The sequence below is a fragment of the Mchenga conophoros genome, linkage group LG6 (genome assembly GCF_057382185.1).
Source record: "Mchenga conophoros isolate Kocher_MC1m ecotype Shallow Benthic linkage group LG6, M_conophoros_male_GT1.1, whole genome shotgun sequence".
Lineage (NCBI taxonomy): Eukaryota > Metazoa > Chordata > Actinopteri > Cichliformes > Cichlidae > Mchenga > Mchenga conophoros.
In genome coordinates, this window is record NC_140531.1 from 6,185,511 (window position 1) to 6,208,725 (window position 23,215).

At 39.1% G+C, this 23,215-nt stretch overlaps 1 protein-coding gene across 2 annotated transcripts in view; it reads right to left on the reverse strand.

Moving 5' to 3' along the window:
- Positions 1-2,885: 2,885 nt before the first annotated feature.
- LOC146571970 (uncharacterized) overlaps positions 2,886-23,215 on the reverse strand; it is a 30,021-nt gene continuing 9,691 nt past the window's right edge. The window contains exons 1-15 of one of the 2 annotated variants that reach the window (XM_085278558.1): positions 15,720-15,940; positions 15,536-15,616; positions 14,482-14,541; positions 13,330-13,500; positions 11,315-11,443; positions 11,044-11,089; positions 8,939-9,029; positions 8,683-8,824; positions 8,419-8,523; positions 4,908-4,995; positions 4,719-4,752; positions 4,384-4,458; positions 4,164-4,266; positions 3,877-4,016; positions 2,886-3,712 (exon numbers count right to left, since the gene is read on the reverse strand). In XM_085278558.1, the coding sequence (XP_085134684.1) occupies positions 3,577-3,712; positions 3,877-4,016; positions 4,164-4,266; positions 4,384-4,458; positions 4,719-4,752; positions 4,908-4,995; positions 8,419-8,523; positions 8,683-8,824; positions 8,939-9,029; positions 11,044-11,089; positions 11,315-11,443; positions 13,330-13,500; positions 14,482-14,541; positions 15,536-15,616; positions 15,720-15,938 (1,620 nt within the window). In that variant the 5' untranslated portion in view covers positions 15,939-15,940 and the 3' untranslated portion in view covers positions 2,886-3,576. Of the gene's footprint in view, positions 3,713-3,876; positions 4,017-4,163; positions 4,267-4,383; positions 4,459-4,718; positions 4,753-4,907; positions 4,996-8,418; positions 8,524-8,682; positions 8,825-8,938; positions 9,030-11,043; positions 11,090-11,314; positions 11,444-13,329; positions 13,501-14,481; positions 14,542-15,535; positions 15,617-15,719; positions 15,941-23,215 lie in introns of those variants that run through there. The other variant, XM_085278559.1, reaches the window with a different exon arrangement.

The window sequence follows — 23,215 nt, forward strand, 5'->3', positions numbered from 1 at the left end:
GCCTTGCTTTCTGCCTTGAATTCTTAGTTATTATAATCAAGAGTGAGTTATGTGTTGTTATCTTGTTATTTCTCTGTAGGAAGTTTAGATTAAGATGCCACGTCAATACTTGCCATCTCACATATTGATGTGCAGTTTAAATATTGATGTGGTGGGAAAGAAGGTTTGCTGTGTCTCACAAGCATGCACAAGGTTACAGGAGACAGGCAGCAGCACCCTGACTGCCAAGTTTCAGGATGAAATCCCTGGACCCAGTGTCATTACCCTACACTGCTGCAGTGTGTTACTTTAGTGCAAAGTCTTTATAAAATCAAGGAGACTGTGGTAGAAGATGATTGTTTTCTAAAGCTCTAGCAATGTTTTGAATCCAACAAGTCCAACAAATGCAGTGCCTCCAAAAAGCTGTTAAATGACTCTTCTAAAAGATTCAGTATCCAGCAAAGGAGTAAATAATGCAGTGGGGTTTTGAGTTCTTAATCACACAAAAGTTATATTCAAAACCTTTGTTATGAATCCTGATTCTGTTTAAACTGCTACCTCGGTTAGCGGACTGCACGGTTAAGATGCAACCACAACATCTAAAATCGCTCAACAGTTCTCTTTTGCCACAAAGATTACATAAACCTTTTCACCAGGGGCAAACCAGAGCACAGGATCAGAAAATGAAACCAGCAGATACAGAACATTGCAGCTCAAACCAGCCCCTGAATACTGTGGTTAATAAAAAAGTGGTAACTGGTGTGGCAGCTGGAGCCTGTTAACACGAGGGCTTCACTTGCAGGTGGAGCAACCACAAAGCCAGCCAGACTCGCCACCTGAGAGAGAAAGAGGAAAACAAAATACATGCCTGACAGTCAACAGGACCAAAAGGATCAGTGGGTGTGTGTGGGTGTTCCTGTGCTCCGTGCAGGTCTGAGAGCCACATCAGTGTTCTTCTTCAAAACTGTGTTCGTACCTCTCATCAGTTAAGAACCTGCTCGATGACGGACTTATGATCTGCAAAGGGCACTGGGACCTCCTGATGAAATCCACAGCGTGTGTAGATTAGTTTATTAACAGGTGACACATAACAGAAAAGACTAAGTCAGGTATGTGCTGACTCAGCAAGGACTCTATAAAGAAAAGTGAAACACAATACCGGAGAGTTTTCCTTTAAATTTTCACCTGGTGCCTGTGAACTGTTCATTCTTTTAAATGCTTTGGATTCAGTTTAACTCAGTTCAAGTTTATTTAGAAAGCACCAAATCAAAGGTCCCCTCAATGACCTTTGTACTGTAAGGTAAAGACTCTTAAGTAATAAGGATCACAGTGGGCTCATTACTAAGGCATTACAGCTGTCACTGCTTATTTTCTAACATTACACAGAGCAACATGTGTATCAAGACAGATACACATCAGTACAGCCTCTGCACTCATTAGATGTAACTAATACTTGCCTGAAATCTAAGATTAATCTTCACACCAAGGATTTCTTCTGATCTTGAAAATGTTATTTTTACAGTTCAGTTCAGTGACTGTGAGCTAAACACACACACACACACACAAATGCGCTCACTCTCCTTTGCTGAAGTGTGTGAGTGTCCTCTTGTGTTCATAACGATGTCCTGCAGTGTTGCAGATATATTTCAGCCAGAAATGATCACCTACACAGCTCTGGTTTCTTCCTCTGCCACCGATGAAAGACAGCATGGATGTGCTGTAGGTGTCATTATGTGTATTTAATATGAAGCCATCATTTAGCAGTCTCAAAGGATTAATTACTAATGAAGCTGCTCGTGACCATTATCATTTACACGTGTCATTGTCCACCCAAGATTTACTTATTCTTCTAATGACTCTGATTCTGACTGAAATGAAAATAAATACATTATACAGATATGAATACAGCTGGTTTTATTTGGACCTTTCACAAAACACTGTTATGGTAAAAATGGCCTGTATTTGTATAGCGAAAAGCTGCTCAGATGACAGTGTCATCAAATGAAAGTAGCTCAGGATGCAGAGCGGGTCATCTACATCAGAAGGTTGGTGGTTTGGTGCCTGGCTGCTCTCAGTCTGCATGCCAAATATCCTTACACTTCCTTCAGAGTATAAATGTGTATGAATAGAAGGCACTTACACTTTGAAAAAAAAGTGCTTGTCTGAACAAATGTGAACGAAGCAAATTGTATGAAGCATTTTGAGTGCTCTGATAGAGTAGAAAAGTGCGCTATAATAACCAGTCTATTTACTATTTAGCAAGGACAGCAACCACAAAAAACAGGAAGATGTAGCATGTTCATAAACAGGGATTATACTGGCAAAGGACGAGTTGATTCCTAAACTAAAAGCTGGAAGAGAAAGTGGAGACGTGTCTTTTTGAAACTGAAAAAGAAGCAGAGTGCTTTGGGTTGATAAGAACATGCTTGTATAGCCGGCAGCCAAGAAAATACAATAAAATGAGGAAAAATGTCACCAAACTAAATCAAAAGTAAAAGACGGCTGTAGAGCCAAGCAGAACAAAGCCATAAAACAGAATGTCAACAACCTACATTAGTGGAAGGGAAGCTTTAACACAAAGTCCAATGAAATTGCAGGTTCGGTTTGCAGGGTGAGGTGCATTAATTAAGAAAGCAATAAAATAGCTTATACATTTTGTACACGGAAGTCAAAACAATTTAGTAACAAGTCTGACAGAATACCAAGAACCTGACAGAGAGGAGGAAAACTGAACGATCCACTCATGGTGCTGATAAACCCATAGCTGCTCCTTTCATCTCTATTCAAACCCATCTGCAGGCACACTCTGCCCCGGGCAAACTCAATTAGCTAACATATAGAGCACTTGTTCAGGAGGATGTGGTCTCGGACAACACAAACAAACGAAAACCCACTTCTGTTTAGATTGTGGTTGGTAGACTCCTCAACAATAAATCAAATAGCTCACAATGGGATTGCTTTCTTCTGCCTCACATTACTGAAAAATAAGAGTTTAATACGCATGAACACACATAATGAGAGCGTCTGTATCTCTGTCTTCTGTTTTAATAACACAGAGCGAAGATCAAACCATCACTCCCAAACCCGAGAATTTCTCTGAAGAACAAATGCAAGCAGCTGGAAACTAAAACAACAAACAGTAAGGGAAAATAAAAGGTCTCATATATCAGTTTTTATTGTTTTATGCAAATATTTATACATTTTATATGCAAAATCTAATTTTACTGATATGAAAATAACTTCTTTTTAAAATCTAAAGTGTTTCCAACATGGTTCAACCAAACATTTGGACCATAAATCTCTGCGACATGCGTCTGTGCACAAACCAGGAGCTCCTGTTTCTGAAATCCAAGTGAAGCCTTGAAAAATACATTTCCACTGAGGACTGTCTCTGCTACAAGATTTTCTTTAAAATGGATTTATTCTTCCCCGGATCAGGGTCTGCATAACGTCCTTCATTATTTCAGAGTCACATCTTCTGACTTTGGTTATCACATGTGATCCATGTCTCAGGTTTCTTCACAAACATTCAGTTGTCAGTGTTCCCAAGTGGACTTTGATGTGCCTTGCGGGCAGGAGCTGAAAAGATAAGGGACATCATGGTTGCCAAGACTTCTTGTCTCGACCTTGCTGGTCTGGTATGTGTTTGAAGCGGCACTTGTCGCCATAGAAACAGCCTGTGGTCCGCCAGTAAAAGCACTCATCTCCATTTAAAGGTGCCCGCCATCGGGACCTGTGTGGACAGAAGCAGAGGAGATCCGATAAGAGATCAATAAGAAAAGTAACATCTCTCAGCTACTACTGAAAACTATTCTACGGTGATTTTGTTTGTGTCACACTGTAAGGGACCCTCCCTCTGGAAAGCCCACAGATACACATTAATGAGTCGCTCTGTACCCAGAGGCAGCTGAACTTGGCTGAGTTCCTGCAGTGTTGGAGGCCAAGCTGCTGCTGCTTCTTTGCATGGAGGACACAGTCCTGTGGATCCAGCGATCTGGGTACCTCATCACCAGCTTGTTGCCCCCGAGCTCCACCCCCTGGACAGAAGGACACAGTGCAGTTAAACTTCTTTAAGACAAATTTTCATGACAATATTCAGTTTTTTGACACTCAGAAGTATCAATCAGCGTAACGAGACACAGACAGTCCCAATGATGAAGACAGTTTCTAGGCCCGTCACACACCTGCAGCTTGTCCAGGGCTTTGGCAGCCATGTTGGCGTTCTTGAAGTTGACAAAGGCACAGAAGCGTTCATGAAGAACTCTGATGCTTTCAATCTCACCGAAGCTGAACACACACAGAAAAGGTTAATACTATTAATAAACTATCACTGCTGGAAACTCTTTAAAGCTTTAATGTCTTCATAGACACACACAGACACACACACACACACACAGTCTTTACATTTTGAAGAGATCACAGAGGTCCTTCTCTGTAACTTCCTGTGTAACGTTTCCAACCCACAGAGAGCGACAGTTTCTGAAAGACAGGAGGAAAAAACAGAGAAGCGAAGGAAACGAGTGTGGCGACCACACAGAAGGGAAACTGTGGTTATTGTTCAGTGTTAACAGATGACAAAGATGCAGAACTATTTTCTCACTTGTATCTACATGTCTCTTTCTATGAAGGAAATAAAAGAAACTTGTTGTGTTTCATTCCATTCAAATCACAACAAAGATTTCCCTGAAAGGTGCTCTGGGTTTCTGAATGTGTGATAGATGGGTGAGGTAATAACCTACCCACTCTGGTCCTGCTGAGAAAAGAGCTTCAGAGCTACGAGAGAGAAAAACGAAATACTTTGTCACAAAACGATTTAAACAAACAAACTCCTTAAACTTGCTTAAATTTTGGTTTTATTACAAAATACTGTCATTATGCAACAGTGCTGCCTCATGGTGGACAAAGGTGACATTGCAGGCAGTTCTTACTTCTGGCTTCAAATTGGTTGACGACTGCCTGAACAGTGGTGAACTTTTGTAGAAGCTCTTTGCTCTGCGCCTCATCGAAACCCATCTCCTGCAAAAACAAAGTTAAAAATCATTTATGTCAGACAATAGAAACATTTTACTGTCATCACTTGGAAAGCAACATCAGCTCGAGTTTTGTATTGTATTGTATTGTATCTTTATTTGTTTCAGACATATAAAACAAAAAACAATATATACACACTACATATATTTTCATTTACAGATACGAATATATATGTAGATATACACACACACACGTATGTGTTCAGATAAACGAAAAATATATAATGAAATAAAACAAAATCGTCTGACATAATGTAACAATGTTTGGTCTGAAAAGGAGTAGGAAGAAGTATGAACATACTTATTAATTCCTACCCCTGCTCAACATCTTATTGATCCCACATAATTCACCTAATTCCCATCATCACATACTCCACACGATACACGAGGAGAACCTATATAAACTTGGCTACCGTGATTGATATAATTTGGATATAATTTGATATTTTTATACATACAATGGGTGATCATCTTTATCGGTATCATATTCTTCCAAAATCAGTTTTCGAAGTATTTTCATGAACTTACTAATTCCTGAGCATTGCTGTAGATCTATAGTAAAACTATTCCACAGTTTTACCCCATAAATAGTGACACAAAAGGTTTTAACCTTTGACCGTGCTTTAAGAATCCTTAGATTCAATTTCCCCCTCAATTCATAGTCTCCTTCTCTGTCATAGAACATCCTCGGTATATTTCCTGGTAACATATTGTATCTGGCCTTGTACATAATTTTTGCAGTTTTATATTTTATAAGATCCATAAACTTCAGTATTTTTAATTTCAAAAACATGATGTTAGTATGGTCTCTAAATCCTGCTTTATTAATCATCCTGATTGCTTTTTTTTTAATTTTACATATTGGTTGAAGTGCAGTTTTATATGTGTTTCCCCAAATTTCCACACAGTATTCCAAATATGGCAATATAAGTGAACAATAAAGTACCCGGAGTGATTTGGAAGGCAAAAAATATTTAACTTTACTTAGTACGGAGATGCTTCTTGACAGTTTGGCTTGTATATGCTTTATGTGAGGTTTCCAGCAGATTTTGTTATCTATTATCACACCCAGAAATTTTGTATCCGAAACTTGCTCTATTTCAACATTGTTTACTAATAATTTTGCTCCTGCATCTTTTTTACAATTTCCGAATAACATAAATGTAGTTTTTTCCAAATTTAATGATAGCTTATTTCTATCAAACCATGTTTTCAGTTTAATCATTTCTTGTGTGACAATTTCCAAAAGCTGCTGTAAGTTCTCTCCAGTACAAAAAATATTTGTATCATCTGCAAATAGAATAAACTGTAGTATATCTGATGTTCTGCATATATCATTGATATAGAGGATAAACAGCTTTGGTCCCAATACTGACCCCTGCGGAACTCCACAAACAATGTCCATACACTCTGATTGATATTCCCCAATTTTCACAAATTGCTGCCTGTCTCTCAAATAACTCTTTACCCATTCTAACACCACTCCTCTAATGCCGTAGTACTCCAGTTTATCAAGTAATATGTCATGATTAATTGTGTCAAAAGCTTTTTTTAGGTCAATGAATACACTAACTATACATTGTCTTTTATCTATATTGTTGGTGATATTTTCGATCAGTTCCATTAATGCCAATGATGTTGATCTATTTGATCTGAAACCATACTGACTATCCATTATTATTTTGTGTTTATCTATAAATTTGTCAAGTCTATTACTAAAGACTTTTTCCAGTATTTTTGAAAACTGAGAAAGTAGAGAGACAGGCCTATAATTTGTGAATTGGTGTCTGTCACCATTTTTAAACAGTGGTGTTACTTTAGCTGTTTTCATTTGTTTTGGGAATGTACCAGTTTGTAAGGACAAATTGCAAATGTGTGTTAAGGGTTTGGAAATGCCCTCTATCACTCTCTTAACGATTTCCATATCAATGTCGTCAGAGTCTGTAGAGTTTTTTGTTTGTGATTTCCCAACAATATCAATGATTTCCATTTCTTCCACCACCGTTAAGAACATTGAATGAGGATTGCGGTCAATGAGTCTAGTTTCTTTCTCTACAGAATCTGTTATATCAGGAATTGTTTCAGCCAAGTCTGGCCCAACACTTACAAAGAATTTATTGAACTCATTTACCACATCTCTCATATTAGTAATATTTCTATCATTATTTGCGAAATACAAATACGAAGGATAGTCTGCCTGCCCCGAGCCCTTTTTGATGATGGTATTTAATGTTTTCCAGATCCCTTTAATATTATTTTTATTCATAATCAGTAATTTTTCATAGTATTCCTTTTTACATGACCTTAAAATACTCGTTAATTTATTTTTATATTTCTTGTATTTATTTTCAGCTTCTGTACTTCTGTTCAATATAAATTCTCTGTATAAGGTATTTTTCTTCTTACATGCATTTTGCAATCCTTTTGTAATCCATGGGCACTCTGCATATTTTTGTTTTTTACTATATTTCTTTACTGGGCAATGACTATTATATAACAGTTTAAATTTTCCTAAAAAAATCTCATAAGCTTTATCAATATTTTTTTCCTTATACAGCATCTCCCATTCTTGCTTGAGTAAATCACTTTTGAATGCGTTTATTGACTCTTCTGTTCTCACTCGTTTGTATTTTATTGTGTTTTGCTGTTTAACCTTCCTGTAATTGCTGTTATACACTATAAAAACAGGTAGATGATCACTGATGTCATTAATTAGGAGACCACTTATGGTTCTATTTTCTATTTCATTAGTAAATATATTGTCTATTAGGGTTGCCGACTGTGCTGTAATCCTGCTGGGCTTAGTGATCACTGGAAAAAGTCCCAAGCTATACATTGTATTAATAAATTCCTCTGTCGCTCTCTGCTTGTTTGGATTTAGTAGATCTATGTTAAAATCCCCACAAATGAACATGACTTTTTGATTTGTCCTAATGACAGTTTGATTTAATAAACACAGAATTGACTTTTTATTGCTCATTTTCAGCAAAAAAGAATTCTTACAGAATATTGGCTTATAACAATAATAAGCTTTTATCTATTTTCTAAGTCATCTAAGTTCAATGTCTAATCTCACATTCGATGAAATTCAAACGTAAACTACAACAGATACACATCTAAAACTGTGTGAATAAATGAAGGAATCTGGTGGAGTTTAAGGAAATGTACAGCTGAGTTGAGCTTTTTCTCTCAGTCGTGTCCCATCGTCCTGTTGGACACCAGCAGTAAACAGCTCACTTTGGTTTGTCTGCATTTCTAAGCACCAACAGTAACTGGTGTTCCCAAGAATTTAGGATGTTTTATACTTTTTTAAAGAATGTGAAATGTTTTTGTAAATTTAAGTTTTTAAAATATCTTCCAGGCAGCTGTTATACCCCAGAACCCTGAAGTCACTCGTGACGTTCCTCACCATGAGCTGAAGGACCCGACAGTTAAAGAGTTTTTTGGATGCTTCCTTACAATTCTGATCCAACTCCAGCACCTTCTCCAGGGCCTTCTCTGCTTCACTGTACCGCTGTCATTTACACAGACACGCAACAGCAGTTAGTGAAAGAAGGAGTGGAGGAAATAAAACGATAGAGTGTTGTAGCATCTTTTATGCAGAAACATATAAAAATAAAGACACAGTTGCTTGGCATTGAAATGTATTATTTGTTATATAGAACTCACTGACCTTTAACCCCACCAGAGCACAGCCCTTACGAAAGTATCCCTTCGGCCAGTCGGGAGCCAGCTGGATGGACCTTCGAGCATCACTCAGAGCTGAGGAGTACCGCTCCAGAAACCAGTGACAGTACGACCGATTTCCATATAACCTGAGGCACAAGAAGAGACACGAACACACAGGCAGCAGGAGACTTTACTCAACCAAAGTGGATGTGAAAAAGGCTGAAGTCTGAGCTGGAGTCTGGGTTCACAGGTCAGCTCACCTGTGATCTTTGGGGTCGCAGAAGATGGCTTCTGTGAACATGTCCACCGCCTCTGTGTACTGGGCTTGCTCGAACATCTTAATGCCCTGCACTGGAGAAGGTCACACACACTTTTATGCGTAGAGTAGGGGTGACACATTCATTTTTTTGTCTTAATTCTTACTTATTACGCACTATCTGGCCACTTTATTAGGTATGTTTTTGGCTAGGCCAAACCATCCAATGTAGCAATGTCTGTTTTCAGTTCTCTGTGCTGCTGCAACCGTCTGACTTTCATAAACAGCAACTCGCTTTCCTACAGGCAAACAATCCAGCAGCAACAATTTATGATTAGCATTTTCCTTTTTGTTTATCATTATTAATATTATTATCATTACAACTGTTGCCATTATTACAGACTCAGTAATAAACAAAGTAGACTGATCACTTTTGTTGACAATATTTTAAAAAACTGAAAACGTAGCTGCTTCCTAAACATAAAATTTACAAGACGTGCATAATTAAAAGGCCAATGAGTATATATAAGCACATATTATTCATGAGTTACATAATCGAATACCGATCAACGCTCCTGAAATAGACACCATCTTTTAGAGAGAAGAAATATTTCTTCCTTTTTTGGGGAATGACTAAATATTTTGCAAATTTGGTCCAAAATTTGGAATTTGACTGGGCTTAAATCTAAAAATGGACCGATGGCATCTTGTGCACTGAAATTATTGCAAGGCTGCAGCAATGTTCCCTCTAAGGGGCGCGCGTGCGCAATTGCGCACTGCTGGCACGGTCTCTGCGCACAAAAAATCTGTTTTGTGCACAAAAAAAAATCTAACCTGAATTGAAATTAAAGTAAATACATTAACAATCTGTTTTGCAGTGTTAGTCAGTGACTGGCTGCTCCCGTATGGGATCAGAACGATGCCACCTTATCCCATAGTCCAGCCAATCACGCGATTCACATTCGTATATACGCAGCTAATCAACGTCGTTGACAGGCTATGACAGCGTCCTTATGTGCCGACACCGGTGTTTTAGCGAGCAAAACGGCGTGGCTGATGTGGAGTGAAGCCACGTTAATGACAACGTGTACAACCATTGGAGATGTGAGCAGGACAGATGGAACCCAGCCTTTCCTATTGGTCAAAAAATGTACCATGTGTCGACCAATCAAAAATAATATGGCAACATGGCATTTAGTGGTTTAAGAAGGGGGAAGTTTTAGGAGTGACGGCGGTGTTTGAGATGTGAGAGATTTGCGACGTTTAGCCCATATCTTGTGTAGTTAGTGTGTAGTGTAGTCAGTAGTTTTATTGTGTGTGTCAGAACAATGAGGCCACTGCTGAATGTTACAGGTGTTACAGCAGTGATACATCTCCTGCTGTCAGGCCTGCAGGTATCAGGCTGTTCTCCTTCATCTCATAGTGGACAGAAATTACTTTTTGGAGTGGCACAAATAATTTGTGTGGCATCAAATTTGATGCAGAACAGCTGACTGTTCTGTAAATAATTTGAAATGTTTATTTAAAAAAACGCCTTGGCTGCATTTTTAGGTAAACAGCTGCAAAAAACTTTGTTTGCAAAACTCAGTAACTTTTTTGAAGAAGTAACTATATAATTAATTGCCCAACATTGGTCATTATATGCTGTATTTTGCAGACAGAGTTACAGGACTCTCTCCCAGACCACAGACTCATAATACAAGTTAGAGCTTTATAAAAAATTAAAAAAAAGAAGAAGAAGAAGAAAAAAAAGAAAAAAGAAAGTTGTGTTTTCAAAATTGGAGTTCAAGTTATTTTTACTTCCAGTTGTGTTAACATGCTACACAGGTCATGAACAAGATTTTTTTTTAATTTTCATTGTAAGTGGGCTAAAGCAGTTAAGTAAAAGTAGTGTAACATAAATGTAAATGCTGTAATGTGATTATTTTAATAAACCATGTAACTTGGATGGATTCGATGCTGGTGTGACCACAGTGCACACGTCTGCTGTGGCTCACAGTGGTCCAAGGGACCGCTCAGGGAGTTTGTGTGTTCGCTCAGACACATGAAAAATTAGAGGGAACATTGGCTGCAGGATAGAGCTGAAGAAGAACACATGAGCAGACTCACATGTCAGGGACTCCCCCATCCTCCTCATTTCTTCTGTGTTCTCCTCCTGAAATCACCACAGAAAGTTCTGTCACTGCAGTCACGTCACTGGTTTCTAACTCAAAATACATTTAGCCAGCCGTACATGAAAGAGGATGGATCATATAAGCTCATCTCTGGGCTAGATCACTGGACCTTGCGTGTGTGTGTGTGTGTGTGTGTGTGTGTGTGCGTGTGTGTGTGTGTGTGTGTGTGTGTGTGTGAGTGAGAGAGAGAGAGACAGAGAGAGTACCTGGCTGCTCCTGGCCTCATTTTCCTTGTTCTCTCTGGAGATTTGCTTTGCTCTGTTCATCAGGCCTTTCAGTTTAATGTTGTTGGCAGCGTTGGCCACAAATGCACTGCTGATATCCCACTCAGGCTCCTGAACCACAGGAAGTAACACAAAACCTTCAGTATTATAGAGTGACAAAAACTGAAGATGTCAATCTGCTCTGACCTGCTCCGAGCTAAAAATACATAAATCAGACTGGCTGATCTTTATGATCCTTTATGATCCAGAACTGGAGGCGCTGAATCCAAAACACGGCGCAGTAGCTTTAGTATTTTTTAGAGGTTTTACTGTGTTTGTGCACAGATCTCTTAGTTCTCACATCAGTTGCCTAAGTCACAGTTTATCCATAAATCAGAGCTTACCTATTCATAGAAATGCAAATACTTTCTAAGACTCTGAGTCGTGTCTTTGTGTGTGTTCAAATAGTTCTGAAACACATAAAAGTCAGTGCAGGTTTAATTTTATGATAATAGGAATACAGGTGTTGTGTACAAGTGTTTCACAGTCTAAGACCCGTATTGCTTAAAATTATTAAGGGAAAGATTTTTAATCAGAGTACAACATCAAGTCAGCTGCTTTGATGTTCATGAAAATAACAACAGCTGCACTAAAGGGACAACAATGAGACAACCCGTGAAACAGGAATGGTGTGGGACACCATGGACACTGAGGTTTTCTCCCTCCTCATCTTTTCTGACCTTTTTCATTAATTGTGCATTTGGTTAGAGTCAGTGTCATGAGGTGATACTTGGATCCTACAGAGGTTGCACAGATAATGAAGGTCTGCTGTCTCCCAGCACAGTCTCAAGAACACGGAGGAGATTCCAGGAGACAAGCAGTTACTCTAGGAAAGCAGGACAGGACCATAGAAGGTCCTTAACCCATCAGCAGGACCACTATCTGCTCCTTTGTGCGAGGAGGGACAGAATGATCACTGCCAGAGCTACAAAATGACCTCCAGCAGGTTACTGCGTGAATGTCTCTGACCAAATATTTAGAAACAAACTTCATTTAGCGCCCAACATCCCCACGCCCTGGCCCTGTGCTCAGTGCCCTGCACCATGGGGCCAATTAGCATTTACCATAGAATACCACAATTGACATCTCCACCACTGGCGCCCTGTGCTTTTCACAGATAGGAACAGGTCGCTGCCTGTAGCATTGTTCAGCAGTGGTTGTCTAAAATGGCACATCTATGGACCGACACCCAGACCTCTACAGGCTAGGCAACAGCAACCTGACTTCCATTATGGATTGGGATAAAATTCTTGGATCCAGTGTCAACACCCTACACTGGTGCTGTAGGTCCTGGGTCCTCCTGGTATGGCAAGAGCATGCAGGCAGTTCCTGGAGGATGAAGGAAATGTGATACCACTGACTCACCCTCAAACTCGCCTGACTGAAATCTAATAGAATAGCTCTGAGAGATCATGTTTCGTTCCATCTGACGGCTCCAGGTTGCACCACTTGGAGCATATTGTTAGGCATGCATACAAGCATGCCCAATCAAACTATTAAATGAGTTGCAGCAATGCAATTTCAGCAAAATCTTTGACTTTTGGGTGTCTTTGAATTCAGCCCTCTGTAGGTTGATCATTTTTATTTCCATCAGGTTATGTGGCCTCCTTTGGGTCCTAACACAACACCCAGTCCATGTCAGGATAGATGTTTAAAATGCATTGAGATCTGCCACTGCCACTGCTTTAAGCTTTTTGAACAGTGTATGTGCATGACGGTGCACCGTCATACCAAGTGCAAGTCATACCAAGCATGTTTGGAGCAGGTTATTACAGAGTAGAAATCAGTGTTTTCTATGATAAGCCTCATGTGTTACTCTAGCACAGGTCTGTTAAACCGTTGAGTTTCTCTTTTGCTTCGCTGTATGAAATATGTTCACAGACACTCTGTTTTATTATTTATTTCCCACCAAATGGACGGGATAAAACACTAAGTACGGCTACCTTGCTTCAACCCACCTCATCTGACATCCAGTGGGACAGCTGGCGGTTCGTCTTGCTCTCCGTTGTGACGGCAGCCACTGATTCAGGATTGCATCTGGCTCTGGAATGAACGGCAGTCCATCGCTCTTCTTCTTTCATCTCCTCATCACTGTCAGTATCTGACACTTCTCCAGCTGCTTCCTCTTCCTGTTACAAAATAAAAGCATCACTGTGGAATAACTATAAAATCATTATATAAAGTGACTGGATAAGCTAGGCCTTCTTCAGTGTGGGAGTAGAACAACTCGAAACCTTGAGCTTTTGATGAACTGGATTTGCAAGAAGAATTTGTCTTCACTCAGTATTAGGCAGTCTCTCTCTTTTGTGTTGTATTTCACAGAAAGTGAGCATTTTATGTGTTAGATTAAAGCAGCCAGTAAACCCAATAAAGAAGAAAACAAGTGGTGATGTGATTGTTTTCTCTTATGCATTTTATAAGAGCCTACATTATAACAGAAGAGCAAAATGTTGTTATAATAAAGCCTTTAAAAATAAATGTTGAGCAATTACAATCTAAATCACAGACTGTACATAAAAATACAGACTTATGACTTTTGTACTTATTATAAAAAATAAGTAAGATGCAGATACCTGTGAGAACTGATACCTGTCTTTAAATTTACAATAAAACACAGCCTAGCTGACCTCAGAGCAAAGGACACTGAATGGGGCTGTAGCAGAGTAAATGGTTTTGTGTGCAACCTACAGACAAAGGTAAGAGCTGTGATTTCTACACAACAGATTTCTATTGTCTGTAATTTTGTATATAGTTTAAGAACATATATAATACTGTATAATAGTAAGTGTTGTCATTAAACCACCATTGTAAAAAGATGACAGTTCCACCTGTGGTAACATATATTTGCTGCCTGCAGTAGAACAACACAAAGACACCAAGCAGAAAAAAGACTTATTACATGAATCAGATACTGCATAACGTGGAGTGAAGGTGGACTGCAAAGTGGCTTGCAGAAGCACAGCAAGTGTGGGCAGGATAAGGCAACTCAGATAGTTTCCCAGCTAAGTGTGTGAAAGGGTATGAGGCATCAGGTGATGTGGTCTGATGATTGCAGTGAAAAGAAAGAAAAGAGAAAGAAAGAAAGACAAATGTGAATATTAGCACCGCACCTGCTCTGAAGCATCCTCCATCCTCTCCTTTCGCTCTAGTTTCCTCCGTTCTTTCTGCCTCTGAAATTAAGAGCAAGGACATGATGGCTATTGGATGATAGATGATGACATGAAACATGAGTAAACAGAGGTGGAGAAGCACATGTGTATTAGAATGTATCATAAAATGAGGAAAGAGGTTGGTTAATGCATTTTAACAATGTGTGTGAACAGGTGGAGCAGCAGGGAATGTGAGTAGTGCTAAGCTGTATGATAATGTAGCAGATGCAGTCATTTCAGTTAGAAAACAGCTTTTAACACTGACAACATACTATATAAGCTGTAGGTATCGTAATAGTACTGTGTAGACCTGAGCCACCACTCTGTTCTTTACACTTCGCTTCCAAGCAGCCAGACACTCGTGTCGTTTTTAAAGTGGGGTTTTTTTGGCACTAGTTCTCCAGGCTTTTTGAAGGTTGGCTGCTTTTCCACTTATCCACTCCTTGAATCTGATCATTTTAACTTAACTTTCACATCATCAATAAGCAGAGGCGGACAGGAAAGAAGTACAACAATGAGTGTCTACAGCCAACCTGTAACACAAAGCAGAGGCTCCGTCCTTGTTTGGAAGTCAAAATTACTGGAATTATGAATACAGAAAAGTACACGAAGATTTTGATCCACCGTGCAGTGCTATCTGGAAGGCATCTGATTACCAACAGCTTCACATTTCAGCATGAAAATTATCCTAAAAACAATCCCATTGCAGTAAAAGCATACACGAACACACAATGAAACACTATCAGCCATGGATTTCCCCAGATCCCAGACCTCAACTTTATTGAAGCAGTGTGGGATAATTTTAATGGAGAATGGCAGCTTTAAATGCCCTTCAAGAAGCCTATGCAGGAAGACTACTTTTACGAGAAAGTGTACAAACTCTGCTTTTGGCTTTGGCTTGTACATTAATACCATTCATGTTTACACGTTTAAATAAATTGCTGTACCTACTTCACATTTTCCTAGTGGTGGTTCAAGACTTTGTACAGTGCTGTTGTGACTTTTTCTTACTTACTTTCCTTTTGGCCCTCCTTCTTTCAGCTCTCCTTCTTGTTCTTTCCTCATCATCCAAATCTTCTTCATTGTGCATCATGGCCTGCTCCACAAACAGGAGCAAACACACACACATTCATTCCATGACTGGCTTTAAACACAAGCTGACCAAATGATGACGCATAGTTTATAATCGCTCAGTGTACCTGTGATGACTTCTGATCCTTCCTCCTGTGTGATGGGTCATGGGGTCCATTCTGAGCCTCCATCTCCTCCTGTCCAGAACCGTCTAGACACAAACAAACAGGAATATTCTCATTGCACTGAGCCGTTTTCCTGCAAAGTGACAGGACACAAAAGGCATGACGCGAAAACACAAACAGCCACTTTGCTATCAGTTTAACTGGGCCTCTAATGACGGGCATTTGACTATATTTTCTGTTTGTCTGTAGAGTACGAGAGCACGTGCTCAATTCAGATCTCTGACTGGCCAATTTCCCTTGCAAAACCATGCAGGTGATCGTGTGGCAGCTTCTTACAGAAGGAAAGGAAAGGAGGAAACACATAAATGTGTCACCTTATCTGATCTCATGTTTCCCCTTCTTTTTCAGCCTTCTGGGCAGCTACAATAAACACAACTGCTATTAACTTATTTAAATACAGGCCACTGTACATCTCTATTCTTAAAGCGTGAAAGAAAAAGCACAACACAGGATCACGGAAAGGTCAAAACTAAGATGTCAGTTTGCTGTTTGGGTCAAACAGACGCTATGTAAAACTCAAAGTACAACAAATATATCAGTGCCAAGTTAGATATTTGTTTAAACTGAAAAACATGCAAATAAATCTGCCTGTTTCTCCTGATAACGTCAGTGGGTGCATCTACATCATTCAAGACCACAAGACAATTTTCCTTCATGTAGTGCTTCCAGCTTACGTGCAACTGAAGCTACTTTGTTGTTTGTGTAAAAGGCACAGATGCAGGTGATTCTACACTCTATTTGTGGCATCAGTCTTTTCATTGATTCTTTTCTTTTCCCCCCTCGAGATGTTTGTCTCATGATTAAAGCCAAAATATAATCACAACTAACTCTGCGCTCTACACGATTCAATTGAAATTTTAATATGGTTAAAAAATATTGAAATCAGAAATGCAACTTGTTACAAAATGCAACATGCAAAATGTAAACAAAGCAGTTTTATGTAAGGAGTTGGGGAACTCCAGGCCTCAAGGGTCGGTGTCCTGCATGTTTTAGATATCACCCTGGGTCAACACACCTGAATCAAATGATTAGTTCATTACCAGGTCTTTGGAGAACTTCAAGACATGCCAAAGAGGAAATTTAGCCGTTTACATGAGCTGTGTTGGAACAAGGACACATCTAAAACCTGCAGGACACTGGCCCACCCCTGAGTTAGATGGTAATAAAGCCATCTCCATTGACAGGATCAGATAATTTAACAACTTAGGCTCTGGTTACGCAGGTCTAGAGACTGATTGGTGACCACCTTACAACCAACACTCACTACGGAGAAATGTGTATTTTCCAACCAACCATTGATTTGTTGGCAGTTTAAACCCTTTAGATGGTAAGTGACCACCTGGTGACCACTAGGGAAAACGTGTATTACCAACCACTAGTGAATGGTTGCTGTAAGATGAAGTGGTATACAGATCTGCAACAAAAATCTCCTTCAGATTGCTTTGTGACAGTTTGCCATAGTCTTCTGTAGTTTGCATTGAAGATGCCAACTTGTCAACCAGAAACTATTGCAAAGTACAGTGGAACTCCGACTTACGAATACCCCATTTAAAGAAAAATTCAAGTTACGAAGGCACTGAACGGCAATATTTCTGCCCATGTTACGGCAAAATGCCCGTAACGAAATCCGCTGGCTCTGATTGGCTGAGCCTACAATGCCCACAATGCCTTCCGAATCATGTGACAACCCCTTGAACAACGTATTGTTGTTCTAGTTAGCAATTAGCCTATAGCCTATCGTTCAGCATCGCCTCACTCAAAAGGTGCCATGGGTGATTCGACTTACGAGAATTTTTGACTTACGAAAGACACTCGGGAACGAATTAATTTCGTAAGTCGGGATTCCACTGCACTTTACAGCCTTACTTACTTACAATCCAAGTCTCCAAGAATAGAATTACAACTAACAGTGGTAAATAACTAACAGTGGTAAAAACAATGAGAAAACACAGAACTCATGGAAAACAGCCACCATGACAAGAATAACGACTAAATTCCAACAATGCTAAAAACAATGGTAAAAAAAAAAAAACAGCCAAACAGCAAGCTTGACCAGAACACGAGGGACCTCAGACTGGACCAGAAGCAGTTAATAATGTCTGATTTAAAACCGTCAGTTGTTGAACAGGTTCTTATGTTGGATGGGAAGATTATTCCAGAGCTTAAGGCCAATAATAGCAGAGGCCTGATGGCTTTGAGTCTTTAGGTGAGAAGAGGGAACTGCGAGAACTTGTTAGGATGATGAGTGCCTCAGTGACCTGGAGGCAAAATAGGGAGTTAAAAGATAATAATAATATTAATAATAATGGATTGGATTTATATAGCGCTTTTCAAGGCACCCAAAGCGCTTTACAATGCCACTATTCATTCACTCTCACATTCACAGATGTGTATTAAGGAGTTAATACAGGGCGGTGTTTAAAAGCACATAACAAAAATGTAAAATCTTTAGAACCCCACAGGTAGCCAGTTCAGCTGAGCTAAAACAGGAGTGAAATTACAATCAAGCAGCTGCAAACAACAGAGATTGGAATTAGTCGAACTAAAATACAAGGAGCTGCAGTAGTCCTGCCAAAAAAGTGTGGATAACTGTTTCAGATCCTTCAGTGCAGCAGCGCTTTATCCCATCATTGTGCTTCTGTTTTTCTTTTTAATGTTATTGTGTTAAAGTGCACAGAACAAAAGAACATTTTGAGTGTGACTACTTCTCTACCTTTCTGTGTTCCTTTTTGTTTTTTCATGACTGTGACAGACCTAGTAGGTCCTAGCATGGTTTTTCCTATGTTGGCATGACTAATGTTTATTACATGGCACCACAGTTGTGTCTGTTTGCATAAACATTTGCCTACACAGAGGGGTTTTCAACCAACACACCTTCTCCCATGCAGTCCTCAGCACGTAGCTCAACTTTGTGTATGCTGAAGGCTGACTAGTTGACAATGCTGACAGATGTGAAAGAAACTCAATGATTAAAAATAAAATACACTATGAAAAGCAGAGACAGTGGCTGCAGTGGGCATTTTTCACTGTTTTTAACACCTCGTTTCACTTCAACTCTTTATAGGTTACTAACGTTTCCACGCCTGGAAAGGACCAGCAGCTGCACATGTAAGAGTATCCCACAGGCTGGAGGGCTACTGTCTTTATTTGACAACAGCCACTTTTTGTAGGTAGACGGGCTGTCCATAACTCCTTATGGATTACCAATGGAGGAGCACATAGAGTCCATTGGGTATTGCCAGCTGCAGCTGACTCTACTTAGCAATTATACCAGGAGCACTTAAGTCCAGGAAGAGAGCTCCAATACCAGAGAGCTTTTCTCCAGTGTGTCCTGTGCATTTGTAGACTCTTAGTTTCTTAGAGCGTCCCTCCTTTTTTAACTTTCAACAGGTGAGTGGAGGCTGTGGTGAGGGAAACGCTTGTGGGCCACACGAGGAGATCATCATGCCTGAAAAATGCCTGACACATCTGAGACCCTCTGGACAGAAATAGTGCTCAAACAGCTAGAAGCATTCTAGAAATATTTCACTCTTGCTCTTGTTTAATTTTCAGCTGAACATTACCCAGTAAGTTAAACTTTTCAAATTCAAACAAGACACATTTACCAATCAATCAATTATTAAAAACTCAGACGGGATGCCAGAACTGGGATGGTCGAAAAAATGTCACACCCAACCGTTTCACAGATCAGTGACCTCGCGCTTAAACTAGAAGCAGGGAGGGCCAGAGCAGCCTGTGCATTTCAAGTGACTATATTTACTTTTTATAGAATATTTGACATGCCACTGAGATTTAAAGGTTTCAAGGGTTACAAGGGAACCTCCACCTTTATCACACTTGTTAATGACTATATTTGCAAGACAGTGAATCATGTAGTAGTTAGAGGTTAATAAAACTGCCTGCAATTTTTTTACTTCCTGAAAAATCAATATGTTGAGTAGTCATAGATAGTTAGTAACTTGTTGAATTTTTTCTCTCTAAAGTATTTCCTTAATAGGTTGCCAGTTTGAATAAACCATGTAATATGCAAACTTTGTCTGGTAAACATATTTAAACATTCATCAGACTTTTCTATTTAGACCAGAAGTTGGGTGAGATGCCAATTAAAGGAGCCACTGGTCATTTTAATTCTTGTGTGAGTTTATTTTTCAGCCATTCAAGATTTGGTCTGCTGTGTTATGAACAACAGAAGAGATCAAATGAAACAGATTTGAAACAGATTCTCCTCCTGCTGGCCACATACAGAATGTAAAAGGGAAATTTTTCCAGTGTGTTTTGTGTTGGTCATCATTTTGTAAGTGCAAACTGATAGACTTGCAGAGAAAGAGCAGGCATAAAATCATTAAAATGTTTAAATCACTTTTAAAAACACACTTTTTTTCAAAGGCCTTCTAGGAGTGTTATCAGAGCCAGTTTGTAGTCAGTTTTTGGTCATTCTTAATCTTTTTACTTTGTTAATCTTATTCATTGTATATCTTATTGTTTATTCTACTCATGTTGATTTATTTTTATCTTCTTTTTCAATTATATATTTGTTTTGTTTATTGATTTCATTGTATGCTTAAAGTATGGTTTTAACTGCTATCTCTGTTTTATTATTGGAAAGCACTTTGGTCAACTTTGTTGTTTTTAAAAGTGCTATATAAATAAAGTTGGATTGGATTGGATTAAGAATCCTTTTGTGAGTCAGTAATGAGAGCAGTTTTCTGTTGCTGAGCTTCCATGCAAGCTGCGCTCTGAACAATTTGTTCTGCTGCCCTCGGAGCAAAAAGAAGTCAGAAGTTCAGTCGGAGAGCACCCTGGAGAATAAGTCCATTTCATAAAATGTCTTGTGTTAACAACATCAAGCTATCTGAGCTCTCAAGGTGGTAAATTTTTAAGTCTTGAGGCTAAGGCTGATGATACATTTGCACACTCCTGGCATGTAGCCACATCTTTACCTCAGCTATGTCTTCCTGATATGAAGCAAACCTTTTCAGTTATCGTTGTGAAAAACCAAGACCACGTAGCAGAAGGAAACCAGAATTATCTCATACTACCTGTCCATTTGCATTGCTTGATAAGAAATTGAGTCGGAAATGTGGGAATGAGTGGGAAATCTCTGGCGCTAAACGTACATTGGTACAGATTGCCACACACACACAACAAAGTCTCCTATACTCCCAAATATGAAGGCAAAGAGGGGGAAGGAAAGAATATACTTTATGGTGTCATGCGAACATTTTTACCCCTCAAAAACAACATTGCTGCAACTGGTGCTAAGCAGAGCAGACTTTTTCATCAGAAACAGTAAGACACTGAATCGTTTTACCTTTCCGAAATGGCACCACCTGACTCAGTGGCACCAAAGACATGCAAAGGTATGAAAAGAACAGGAAAGAGGGAAGATGTTTACACGGGTGCAACAGGCTTGTTTTGAATTATCATCCACATTTAGCCAATGTCAAATTACAGTTTGAAACAACATCACCACAACATAAATACCACTTACATGAAGACAGCCTATAGAGAGCTATTTTACAGTATGCATTGTGGGGTTTTTTGGGTAGGGCTGCCCTCCATGCTTTAAATTCATGTGTTAGTAGTGGAAGATCAGCTGGCATGAACAGATTTCAATACATATGCAAGGTTGCATTTTATATGTCATCAAATCAGGTGATATCTGTGGTGTTTCATTTCATACTGTCTTTATCAGATTTACTAAGAATACAGCAATCCAAAGATATGCGGACAACAACTGATTAATATTATCATGTTTCAGGGGAGCTTATTGTCTGATGATTTTAGTGTCAGAACCGTCTTTTTCTTTGATGACACACAGCCTTCTAATGCCACCGGTTTAATGTAGCCAGCATAGTTTCCATTTATATTCATTCTTAAAATATTTGACTACACAAATGAAATGTGAATGACCATTTTATGATGAAACTGAATGAAGCTGGATGTTTTGATGAGGCATTTATACGCAGTTGTCTGAAGTGCTTAAACTGTGTACATGCAAAAGCAGACACTTTTTTCAGATTCTTGCTTTGATTTTGCTCATGTATTCGATTCTTCTTCTAGAGAGTTGTACTCAAAGTAAATAACTTGCATGTAAAGCACAATTAATGCAAAACAGTGGCGTCTTCATCCCTTTTTTGTGCTGAACTTGAGTTAAAAATCACATGCAGACACTAGCATACTGCTCTGATAGAGATTCTCGTCTTGCAAGTGAATGAAATGCCCCAGTAATAAGACGTAATATGAATAATGCCGAGTGCTGCAGAACAAAGCGCAATATGCAAGTCCCGATTTTTATTTCTGTCAATATGATGAGAAAACAAGTTCTCCTGGAGGATTTGCTAGTTACGCTACTAAGTAAGCTAGATAGTTACATGTTACAACATGTGCATCCTAATCATTTACTAGCTTCTTTTTGCACTGACTGTGATTAAGAGGCTTCATGAAGTCATTCATTTAACTGGCACATTTAACTCCATCCAACTTCATGACAAAAGAAACATGGGATTGAAATACAGCCAGGGCTATGACAATGTGGACTATTAGACTTTTTTTGTATGCATAATCAACATAGACTCAAAGGTTCAAAAGTAAAAGGACAATTCAATAAGAGGAGGTTTCGTGGCTAGGTGAGGTCTATTCTTTTATCATTTTATATCAAACTAAATTGACTTACTAAAAGATTTAGATTTTCTTTTCAAGGGTTCCAGAGATATAAAAAAAATATTTTTTGAAATGGCCAAAGCACTGTGGATATATGGATGATGGCAGAATTATTTCCTTGGTTTAAAAAAGGTCCTTCAAAATATCTAGTCAAGTCAACACTCTCACACTCTTGATGAAGGAGGCATATTGTTGTCAGGGTCTACAATCAATAGATTCCTTTATGAATCCAAACAGAGTGGGTTACACTCAAAACCATAAAGACCAGATTAGACTGGAAGAGCCTGCAGAGTTCTGGAAGAAAAACTTCTTTGGACAGATGAAACAAACATGAACTTGAACCAGAATGATGAGAAGAGAAAAGTATGGCAAGAAACAGAATCACGATCACAATCGCATTACATTATCTGTCAAACATGGGCAAAATATTCATGAAATGGCTGCCAGTGGAACGACGCTAGTGTTTATTGATGATGTGGCTGCCAGCAGAAGTGGCAGTGCCTTTATTTTCATACGCACATGGCGGAAAACAAATGCTGCAACTTCAGTGGTGTGGAACTGGTTTAGCTTTTGTCCGTCAGATACACAACTAAGCACTATTTTTGGTAGAGCGTGCTAGCGGGCCGTCGTTATTACAGTTTTTTTGGAAAATACGGCACACTTAAAATCAATCCTTTGATTTTTCTGAAAGTCGACAGAGCCCCTTATCATCCCGTGTGCCTTATGTTTGAATTCTGGTTGTGTTTACTGACCTCAAATCGATTTTATGTACACGG